General features: G+C 41.0%; 1 protein-coding gene across 2 annotated transcripts in view; it reads left to right on the plus strand.

Annotated features, from left to right (window-relative positions):
* Window positions 1-12,191, plus strand: part of SPEN (spen family transcriptional repressor) — a 102,360-nt gene that overhangs the window by 69,882 nt on the left and 20,287 nt on the right. For both annotated transcript variants that reach the window (XM_032300502.1, XM_032300503.1), the window contains exons 6-8: window positions 5,438-5,589; window positions 10,666-10,791; window positions 11,141-11,254. In XM_032300502.1, coding sequence (XP_032156393.1) covers window positions 5,438-5,589; window positions 10,666-10,791; window positions 11,141-11,254 — 392 coding nt within the window. The remainder of the gene's footprint in view (window positions 1-5,437; window positions 5,590-10,665; window positions 10,792-11,140; window positions 11,255-12,191) is intronic.

Here is a 12,191-nt window from a genome sequence, read left to right on the forward strand (position 1 = left end):
CATACGAACCCAGGAGGTAGAGATTGTAGTGAGCTGAGATTGTGCCATTGCACTCCAGCCTAGATGACAGAGTGAGACTCTTATCTTAAAAAAAAAAAAAAAAAAAAAAAAAAGAAAGCAAACTACCTCTTAATATTGATTTGAAGGACTTGTTGGACTAGTTTTATTTCTATTATGCCCAATACGAATTGAGTCTGTTATTCCAGCTTGCGTGACCTTTAAGACAGAGTAACAGAAATAAGTCTTACAGGTGCGACCCACTGAGAATTTCCGGGGAACGTTTTATTATCTTGAACCTACCTGTGGAACCTGTTGTAACACAGGAAATCTCACACATGGCTTATATCAGTATTTCTCCTATTTTAGGACCACCTGCAGTACTTGTTTAAAAATTCAGACTCTTTGACCCTACCCCAGCTTACTGATTCAGAATTTATACACTTAAGTTTGGGAATCCCTGATTTAAGAGAACTTGTGAGTAAATTTGTAAGGGAATCAATAGAAACATTAAATTTTTTTTTTTTTTTTTTTTGTTTTTGTTTTTGTTTTTTTGAGACAGAGTTTCACTGTTGTTACCCAGGCTGGAGTGCAATGGCGCAATCTCGGCTCACCGCAACCTCCGCCTCCTGGGTTCAGGCAATTCTCCTGCCTCAGCATCCTGAGTAGCTGGGATTACAGGCACGCGCCACCATGCCCAGCTAATTTTTTGTATTTTTAGTAGAGACGGGGTTTCACCATGTTGACCAGGATGGTCTTGATCTCTTGACCTCGTGATCCACCCGCCTCAGCCTCCCAAAGTGCTGGGATTACAGGCTTGAGCCACCGCGCCCGGCGAAACATTAAAATTTTATTGTCACCTTATAAAGCTGGGACAATTGAACTTTTAGACTTTAAGTGGAATTTATTGGGTAAACATGGCTTATTATAGGGTAATATGAATATTCTTGGAATATTCGTTTATTAGACAATTAGAAAGAAAAAAATTTAGTTCCCCTGATGAGGATGTACAAATGTGTTATTTGTATAGTAAAACTGGCATAGAATTGTTAGAGTGACCACTGCAAAATAGTCACTCTATGATGTTGTGATGAAACATAACAGTTCAAAGGAATATTATCTTTTCTTTTTTGTTGTTTAAAAAGCTGAGAAAACTTGGGAACCAGGAATATTATCTTTTCAAAGGATAATAGATTATGCCTTCACAGTCCTTCTTCTATCAGGTTTGAGATGGACTGCCCTAAATTTTACTAAGCTAAGAGCAACTCCAGGAGTTCTTTAACGCATTTGGAACAGATCAGAACTGCTTGAGAAACATTTAGAATGTCATATAATCTATATACATTTCTAGAGCCAATCATAATTATTAAGTAAGGAAGATCTCATCCGGGGCATTCATTAGGTAACTTTTATTTCTAGATGGTAGGACTAGTTGAGATTTTTACTGTAAAAAGCTTTTTTTTTTTGAGACGGAGTTTTGCTCTTGTTACCCAGGCTGGAGTGCAATGGCGCGATCTCGGCTCACCGCAACCTCCGTCTCCTGGGTTCAGGCAATTCTCCTGCCTCAGCCTCCTGAGTAGCTGGGATTACAGGCACACGCCACCATGCCCAGCTAATTTTTTGTATTTTTAGTAGAGACGGGGTTTCACCACGTAGACCAGGATGGTCTCGATCTCTTGACCTCATGATCCACCCGCCTCGGCCTCCCAAAGTGCTGGGATTACAGGCTTGAGCCACCGCGCCCGGCCTGTAAAAAGCTTTTAACCTAGTTATTTAGCACCTAGGAAATAGGCTTTACCTACTTGCCAGTGAAGATTTTGAGAAGTTTGGTTCAAACACAGGAAAGCTAAAGGTACTTTTCCCAGATTGGACAACATTAAATACTAGTTAAATGGGATATGTGAAAGCAGTGGAGACTTGGTTGGAATTTTGCTGTCAGATGGTTAAATTATGAAATATTGAAATGTATTGAGCTGATTGCTTAGGTCAAGGATTATTTTCAAATATTCAAATCCAAGACCGGGCGCAGTGCCTCACGCCTATAATCCCAGCACTTTGGGAGGCCGAGGTGGGTGTATCATGAGGTCAAGAGATCGAGACCATCCTGGTCAACATGGTGAAACCCCATCTCTACTAAAAATACAAAAATTAGCTGGGGATGGTGGCGCACGCCTGTAGTCCCAGCTACTCGGAAGGCTGAGGCAGAAGAATTGCTTGAACCCAGGAGGCGGAGGTTGAGGTGAGCCGAGATTGCACCATTGCACTCCAGCAACTTTGCATATAGACCAGACCCTTTGGTGGCATCTACAGTTTCTTTTCCCACATGAAATTACAAGTTCAAGAAGTTTTTTTCAAAGATGTGTAGGCATTAAGACTTTGACTGGTTGTGAAGTTAAGTGAACTACATGTGGAAAACTTACTTTTTTTTTTTTTTTTTGGTAACTGAATTTCTGATTTTGAAAATCTGCTGGCTATAGTGGCTCACACCTTGATTAATCGATTGATTGATTGATTGGAAACAGAGTCTCACTCTGTCACCCAGCCTGGAGTGCAGTGGCGTAATCATGGCTTACCAAAACCTTGACCTCCTGGGCTCAAGGGATCCTCCTGCCTTGGCTTCCCAAAGTGGCAGGATTATTGGCATAAGCCGCTGTGCCTGGCCAAGCTCATGCCTGCAAACACTTTGGGAAGCCAAGGCAGGAGGATCCCTTGAGCCCAGGGGTTTGCGATGAGCCTGGGCAACAAAATGAGACCCCATCTCTACAAAAAATAAAAAATCAGCCAGGCCTTGTAGTCCCAGTTACTTGGGAGGCTGAGGTGGGAGGATTGCTTAAGCCCAGGAGTTTGAGGCTGCAGTGAGCTATGATCCCACCACCTCACTCTAGGCTGGGCAACAGAGCAAGACCCTGTCTCCAGTGTAGGGGATGGAGGAGGAGACAGAAAATGTACCAGGCCATTTGGTGGAAATGAAGCCATTAGAGATTTTAATAGTTGCAAATAATACTTTCCCTTTGTGATTCTCCCTTTCAGAGCACAAACCTCAAGATTCTATTTGGATTTTTTGAAATATTCTTAAATGTCTGCCTACATTTAAATTAAGACCAAGCTGAGCTTAAAATGATACACACTCCTTTGAGATATGCAGAATATATGGAGATAGCTATTATGGGCCCTGGGCAGTTTCTGGGTCCACCTGAGTTTGTGAAAGTACATAGTCTGATGAAAGTGACAAGATTAGTTGAGTTACCATTAGAGCCTGGAATCAGAAGTGAGATGCATTCTGACTTAACTCTAGGTCCCTGAAGTTGAGTTTTTAAAAATAGCAGTGTCTGCCAGGCACAGTGGCTCACGCCTGTAATCCCAGCACTTTGGAAGGCTGAGACAGGTAGATCACCAGGTCAGGCATTCGAGACCAGCCTGGCCAACATAGTGAAACCCTGTCTCTACTAAAAATACAAAAAATTAGCTGGGCGTGGTAGTGAACACCTGTAATCCCAGCTACTTGGGAGGCTGAAGCAGGAGAGTCGCTTGAACCTGGGAGGCGGAGGTTATAGGGAGCTGAGATCCTACCACTGCATTCCAGTCTTGGCGACAGTGCGAGAGACTGTCTCAAAAACAAAAAACTAAAAACCAGTGTCATTGACATTATCAGTAATGTTCAGTGGCTGGCCCTAAATGCTATGTTTCAGTAAAGTTGATTAAATATTAATTTTTTGGGTGCCTTTGTTGTACATTAAGAGAAAAAAACGCACAGTACTTTCCTGTAATTGTTATCAACAAAACCTTTAGGGTTCCTTCCCTAGACCAAGTTAATAAACGGAGCTTCAGAGAAAGGATATGACTGAATTAGAGATTAAGCCAGGGCTTTTGATCATAAAAAACAGAGGCTGGGTGCATGGCTCACACCTGTAATCCCAGCACTTTGGGATTGAATGAAGCACTTAGGGTCTCATGCTGTTTGAGACCCAGCCTATCCAAAATGGCAAAACCCTTCTCTACTAAAAATACAAAAAATTTGCTGGGTGTGGTGGCGGGCGTCTATAATCCCAGCTACCCTGGAGGCTGAGGCAGGAGAATCACTTGAACCCAGGAGGCAGAGGTTGCAGTGAGCCAAGATCACGGCACTGCACTCCAGCCTGGGCAACAAGAGTGACTGTCTCAAAAAAAAAAAAAAAAAAAAAAAAAAGAAGAAAATCATAGGAATCATTTAACCTCTATTTGTCATTGGGTACCATGGAATATCAAAAGATATTTTTAAAATATTGCTTTAATTAGTTTTCATAGTAACTTTTATATCTAAAATTTCCGCATTTAGACAGTTGATTTTTTAGTATGAGAGGGGCGAAATGCTAAATATCTTACAAAATGCTGAAAAGTAAATGAAATTAAACAATGAAGCTGGAACTATTTTCAGCTGAGTTTTTATGTCTATTTCAGAGTGTAGTTTTATACTCCAAATTGAGAGCCTGCTACATAATTTTGGAAACTAAGATTAGGCTCAATTAATTAATTACCACTTTTGCAAAATAAATCAAGCCAGGTGCAGTGTAATCCCAGCACTTTGGGGAACTGAGGCAGGAGGATTGCTTGAGCCCAGAGATCAGCCTGGGCAACAAAGTGAGGCCTTATTTCTGCAGGGTAGCAGGGGAAACTAGCTAGGCATGGTTGCATTCGCTAGTGGTCTCAGCTACTTAGAAGGCTGAGGTGGGAGGGTTGCTTAAGCCTGGGAGGTTCCAGTGAGAATCAAGGTTCCAGTGAGCCATGATTGTGCCAGTACACTCCAATCTGGGTGGCAGACCTACACTCTGTCCCAGAAACAACAACAAATCACCTTAGCAAAGATACGTATTTATTTTATTTTTTGGAGGCAGGTTCTCACTTCCATTACCCAGGCTGGAGTGCAGTGGCATGATCACAGCTCACTGCAGCCTCAACTTCCTGTGCTCATGCTGTTCTCCCACCTCAGCCTCCTGAGTAGCTGGGAATACAGGCGTGCGCCACCATATCTGGCCTATCTTTTGTAGTCTTTGGTAGAGATGGGGTTTCTACATGTTGCCTAGGTTAGTCTCAAACTTCTGGGCTCAGGTGATCCTCCTACCTTGGCCTCTTAAAGTGCTAGAATTACAGGCATGAGCCACCACTCCCAGCTAATTTAGCAGATTTAAATCAATTTATTTTTTAATTGTAAACGTTAAACAAAGTGTTACTTTAGCCTTAATTTTGTTTTGAAGTGTTTCTTTAGCCTTTGTATTCCTTTTTTGCTTTCGAGTTCAATAAGGGGTGGCTATTTCTGAAGGTGTTTATAATATTTTAGTTTATGTGAGTATTCAAACCCATTATTTCAGAAATTTTGTTTTTTAAATGTAGATTTTCCCATGATATACAAATATGCATTAAAATACTCTCTTTTCTTTTTACTCTGCCCCCGTTGCACTTACAGAAACAGAAAGTGAAAATGAATTTCGCCCCTTGGATGAAAGGATAGATGAATTTCACCCCAAAGCAACAAGAACTCTCTTTATTGGCAACCTTGAAAAAACCACCACTTACCATGACCTTCGCAACATCTTCCAGCGCTTTGGAGAAATTGTGGTATGTTGCTTTTACTATGAAAACAATTTTAGATCTTTGTCATGACACATGAAGCATATAGTACAGATTATATTTGGAAAGGTGCTATTTAGTGGTGTAATGAATATTGCTGTGCTTTAGCTCTTGCTAAAAGATAATCCAGAGAAACCCATTGGGTATGGTTCTATATATATGTGAAAATCTAATATATGTCTTTTGTTTACACACATATATTTTCTTTTTTTTTGAGAAAGAGTATCACTCTGTTGCCCAGCCTGGAGTGCAGTGGCATGATCACGACTCACTAAAGCCTCAACCTCCTGGGCTCAAGCAATCCTCCCATCTCTCAGTCTCCTGAGTGAGCTGGGACTATAGACGTGTGTCACCATGCCCAGCTAATTTTTGTGTTTTTTGTAGAGATGGTGTTTCACCATGTTGCCCAGGCTGCTGCTTACTCATTTTTATCTTTCTTTGTTCTTTGAGTTCTATTTTAATCTCTAGTCCTGTGGGTTGAAAGGAAAATCTGGAAGAGAGAAATGTTTGTAAAAAAGCAGCAGCAGGCTGAGCTCATGCTCATGCCTATGATCCCAGCACTTTGGGAGGCTGAGGTGAGTAGATCACTTTGAGCTCAGAAGTTTGAGACTAGCCTGGGCAACATAGTGAAACCCTGTCTCTTAAAAAAATAGGAAAATTAGCTGGGCTTTGGTGCTTGCTCCTGTAGTCCCAGCTACTCAGGAGGCTGAGGGTGGAGAATCAGGTGAGCCCAGGAAGCAGAGGCTGCAGTGAGCCGAGATCACACCACTGCACTCCAGCCTGGGTGACGGAGTGAGACCCTGTCTCAAAAAATAAAGAGTAAATTAGTGCACGATTGTTTTGTGATCACAATGCACATCAGAAATATTTTGGGGATTACCAGAACATGGATGTCGTGTGCTAGCAGTTCAATTCTGTTAGGAAGTTTTAATTTGAATCACTTTTTATATTATGCAAGTAATTGTTAGATTAAGAGGTACAAGAAGTTTTCTGTTCCTTTATGACTCAAAATTTGAGTAAGTTTAAAATGAAAATATTTTGGTCACAGCTTTATAGTTTGGGGATATACTATTATTATTGTTTTAGACAGAGTTTTACTCTTGTTGCGTAGGCTGGAGTGCAGTGGCTCGATCTTGGCTCACTGCAACCTCCCCCTCCTGGGTTCAAGCAATTCTCCTGCCTCAACCTCCCGAGTAGCGGGGACTACAGACACCCACAACCACACTCGGCTAATTTTTGTACTTTCAGTAGAGACGGGGTTTCACCATATTGGCCAAGGTGGTCTCAAACACCTGAGCTTGTGATCCACCCGCCTTGGCCTCCCAAAGTGCTGGGATTACAGGCGTGACTCACTGCGTCTGGCAAAATTCTTTATATTCCAAAATCACTTTGTACCCTGAAAGATACCAGCCTTTCTCATCTCCTCAAAATCTTACATAGGTAACTTCTGTAGAAATCTGCACATGCCTTCTTTCCTGGTTTAGCCACAGCAAACTCAGAGAACTGCAACCTCCAATTAATGCTCCAACAATATGATATTACAGATGCTTGGCCAGAAAGGCACACATCTGAGGTTTTGTCAAAGCACTGGAAGCCCTGGTGGTTAGTTATTGTCTTTGATAGGTATGTCAACCTCACCCCCAACATCCTGCCTAACTGATAGAGAAATGGATAACCTCATTTTCAATTATTTTGATTTGTCAGATTCTTTTAGTTTTGAGGGAGTACCATACTCTAATTGCAGTCCTACTGCCTGCCTAGATGGGTGATGTGGAATTCAGTTATCTATCTGGGCTCCAGCTTCTTTTGTCTTTAGACAGTTATCTGTTATTTGTTTGTGTTGGAGTTTCGCTCTTGTTCCCCAGGCTGGAGTGCAATGGCGTGATCTCGGCTCACTGCAACTTCTGCCTCTCTATTTCAAGCGATTATCCTGCCTCAGCCTCCCAAATAGCTGGTTTTACAGGCATGTGCCACCATGTCCAGCTAATTTTGTATTTTTAATAGAGATGTGGTTTCACAATGTTGGTCAGGCTGGTCTTGAATTCCTGACCTCAGGTGATCCACCCACCTCAATCTCCCAGAGTGCTGGGATTACAGCCGTGAACTACCACACCTAGCCAGTTATCTGTTATTTAATTTGGTGTTGGTATTCATAGGTCTGTGAATTGATAAAACTTTCAGACCTACTTTTATATGAAGATAGCTAGTACTTTAGACTTCGGAGCAGTGTAAAAAGCTGTAGCTGGGCAAATGGATACATTCTTATCACCAGGTTTACTAAAAATGTAATGATTATTGTGTTTTAAGAGTTGTGGTTCTTAGGCCGGGCGCGGTGGCTTACGCCTATAATCCCAGCACTTTGGGAGGCCGAGGCGGGTGGATCACGAGGTCAAGAGATCGAGACCATCCTGGTCAACATGGTGAAACCCCATCTCTACTAAAAATACAAAAATTAACTGGGCATGGTGGCGCACGCCTGTAGTCCCAGCTACTCGAGAGGCTGAGGCAGGAGAATTGCTTGAACCCAGGAGGCAGAGGTTGTGGTGAGCCGAGATTGTGCCACTGCACTCCAGCGTGGGTAACAAGAGGGAAACTCCATCTCAAAAAAAAAAAAAAAAAAAAAAAAGGGTTGTGGTTCTCAATAAGGTAGACATGTCAGTATACTATTTGAAACCATAATCTCATCAATGTTAGTATTTGCTGATCATTTATTTTATTTTATTTTATTTATTTTTGAGAGAAGGTCTTGCTCTGTCGCCCAGGCTGGAGTGCATTGGCAAGATCCTGGCTCACTTCAACCCCTGCCTCTCAGGTTCAAGTGATTCTCCCATCTCAGCTTCCCAGATAGCTGGAACTACAGGTGCCAGTCACCACACCTGGATAATTTTTGTACTTTTTGTGGAGATGGGGGTTTTACTGTGTTGCCCAGGCTGGTCACGAACTCCCGAGCTCAAGTGATTCACCTGCCTCGGCCTCCCAAAATGCTGGGATTATAGGCATGAGCCACTGTGCCCAGCCCTGAGTGTCACTTTTTTTTTTTTTTTTTTTTTGAGATGGAGTTTTGCTCTTGTTGCCCAAGCTGGAGTGCAATGGCGTGATCTTGGCTCACTGCAACCTCCGCCTCCCAGGTTCAAGTGTTTTCTCCTGCCTCAGCCTTCCGAGTAGCTGGGATTATGGGTGCATGTTATCACGCCTGGTTAATTTTTTTGTATTTTTAGTAGAAACGGGGTTTCACCATGTTAGCCAGGCTGGTCTTGAACTCCTGACCTCAGGTTATCCACCCACCTCTGCCTCCCAAAGTACTGGGATTACAGGCGTGAGCCTCCGTGCCTGGCTGAGTGTCACTATTTTAAATAACCCACAAACTCTGGGAAAACAGCCTGTTGCTTATTGATAACAGATGTTCCAGTAGCCAGAAGAACCTTTTCAATGAATCTGCTCACCAGTATTCTTAGGAGATCATTTCTCTTAAATGGAATTATCCTGGGTTTTTACATTCTGCATAATTAAAAGTTAGCTCCCATTTACTATTATTTTGAGGAATTTTAAGTACAGATTGTTTAATTTTTATTTATTTTTTTAGAGAAAAGTCTCCCTGTCACTTAGGCTGGAGTGCAGTGGTACGATCATAGCTCACTGCAGCCTCGAATTCCTGGGCTCAAAGGATCCTGCCTCAGCCTCTTGAGTAGCTGGGACTACAGGCATGTACCACCATGCCCGTAATTTTTAAATTTTTCATACAGAAGAGGGTCTTGCTGTGTTGCCCAGGCTGATCTTGAACTCCTGGCCTTAATGATCCTCCTGTCGTGGACTCCCAAAGTGCTGGGATTACAGATGTGAGCCATTGTACTCTTTCAGATTATTACTTTTTAAAGTACCCATCAAACAGCTCTTTAAATATGTTACTGTTTCAAGTCTTGATTATTGGCTTGTAACCCTTAAAGACATTTATATAATCATAATACTTATTCTGCAATATATGGCCCAGGTCATTGTTGTTTACATACAGATTTTGCCAGCTAACTCTCTCATTTCTCTGGACCATTTTCCATGTCTAAGCCAGGTTTTTTCACTGCCTCCTCTGAGTAGGCATGGGAGTGTCAGACACAACTATAGGCTTTATGCATTCCAAAGACATGGGAGCTTCCTTTATAAGTGTTTCTTTTATCCAAGAACTGTGGTCGGTGGATCTTCACAAAGGAGTTCAGGTGTTTATATATCCATCCATTCTGCATGTGAGAGATTATTACCACACTTATCAATCACCAGCCTTGGTTCAGTTGGATATACTGATGGAATGAGTCATTTCATTCAGGATTGCATGTTTTAAAATGCTTTCTGAAAACTTGATTTATGATTCTTAATCATATTTTATTTTATTTTTTGAGATGGAGTTTTACTTTTGTCACCCAGGCTGGATTGCAGTGGTGCGATCTTGGCTCACTACAACCTCTGTCTCCCAGGTCGAAGCAATTCTCCTGCCTCAGTCTTCCAAATAGTTGGGATTACCGGGATGTGCCGCCATGCCTGGCTAATTTTTGTACTTTTAGTAGAGACAAGGTTTCACCATGTCGTTGGTCAGGCTGGTGTCAAACTCCTGACCTCAAGTGATCTGCCTGCCTCTGCCTCCCAAAGTGCCAGGATTACATGAGTGAGCCACTATGCCTAGCCAGGCATCATATTTTAAATGGCCTGACCCCTGATAACAATTTTAGATATTGCAGAAGGGAATTATTTCTTAGGATTTCATTACATAGCCTGCCATTTCTTTATTATCATGTTTTTCTTAATGCTGTTATTATGGATTTTAAATTTTGAATTGCAATGCTGTTGTTCCTCTGCCAAGAGCTTCACATAGGAAGGATTTGTTCTGTGACAACAAATGCTGTATATTTTATAGCAGACTTCTACCTTACAGTTGTATTAAGATGTACAATTTTTTAACTAAGTAAATGATGATTGGTAACATAACTTTTTTGAGAAATAAATACCCTATATGGACTTGGTTCATTCTAATTTATTTTCTGGGGCATATTACTAAGTGGTATTGATTGGCTTTTTCAGGATATTGATATTAAGAAAGTGAATGGAGTTCCTCAGTATGCGTTCCTGCAATACTGTGATATTGCTAGTGTTTGTAAAGCTATTAAGAAGATGGATGGGGAATATCTTGGAAATAATCGCCTCAAGGTAAATGAATTTGCATAAATTACTGTGATGTTATGATTTGCTTTGATTTTTAAGATTTGAATTTTTTTTTGTTTTGCATATGCCTGATTAAGATCCCAGTAAGACAGATAACCATAAAGGTTATATACTTCTTTGCATTCCCATTCTATTATATACTATAACCTGATTAATACTCAACTAGCCAGGCAGGATTGCTTTTTTATAAATTTCTATTTGATTTTTAACCAGTTGGTTCCCACTTGAGATGTTGATTTGAAAAGATTACTATAGAAAACCAGTTTTCTCAGAATTCTGTAGTTGAATAGTAATTGTGAACTTTACTAATAGAAATTTTGTGTTTTATGTTCAGCTGGGTTTTGGAAAGAGCATGCCTACAAACTGCGTGTGGCTAGATGGGCTTTCTTCGAATGTGTCGGATCAGTATTTAACACGACATTTCTGCCGATATGGGCCTGTGGTAAAGGTAGGGGGGAGGTTTTGGTGTGTGGTTCAGACTTCTGACTCCCTTGTCTTGGTATCCTCTCCTTTCAGTCTCAATTGCTAGCATTGCCTATTTCTTTTATTTAATAACCAGCACATTAAAATTATGTTTGCTAAGATTTGGTCAAATAAGGACATTTGCATCTGGTTGCCTTAAGTTACTTTGAGAAACTATTTTGAACTAGCCAAGATGATCAATTTTGAAACTATTCTCATAGTATAGTTAAATAGAATGAAATAGAAATGTTGCTTATGGATTTTTATAATTTTATCTTATGTTAAAATTAGTCCGATTATATAATTATTCACATTTACACTAAATATGTAATTAGACTTTTTTAAATGAAGGAAGTTCACACAACAGAATATTCATCTAACCAATGTTTTTTATGTAACACACCCATAAGCAACAGGAAAAGGGTCTCCAGACCCAATTCAATGTGTGAAGGTAAAGCTTCCCGTCCTTAAATTTATGTTTACTCTATGGTGGGTATATTTTATATCCTTGACAATACTTTATTTTTTATTTTTTTATTAATCGAGACAGAGTCTCACTCTGTCACCCAGGCTGGAGTGTAGTGGCGGGATCTTGGCTCACTGCAACCTCTGCCTCCCGGGTTCACGCAATTCTCCTGCCTCAGCCTCCTGAATAGCTGGGATTATAGACATATGTCACCATGCCTGGCCTGGCTAATTTCTGTATTTTTTGTAGAGACGGGGTTTTGCCATGTTGGCCAGGCTGATCTCGAACTCCTGACCTCAAGTTATTTACCTACCTCTGCCTCTTAAAGTGCTTGGGATTACAACCACTGTGCCTGGCAGACAATACATTAAATGTAGCTTTTGTTGTTTAGAAATACACATCTTAAAGATTGCCTGTATAAAAAAAATCCACGGGTTTTTTTTTTTTTTTTTTGGAA

Source organism: Sapajus apella, unplaced genomic scaffold (assembly GCF_009761245.1).
Source record: "Sapajus apella isolate SASKATOON/1434 unplaced genomic scaffold, GSC_monkey_1.0 scaffold43, whole genome shotgun sequence".
NCBI classification, from domain to species: domain Eukaryota; kingdom Metazoa; phylum Chordata; class Mammalia; order Primates; family Cebidae; genus Sapajus; species Sapajus apella.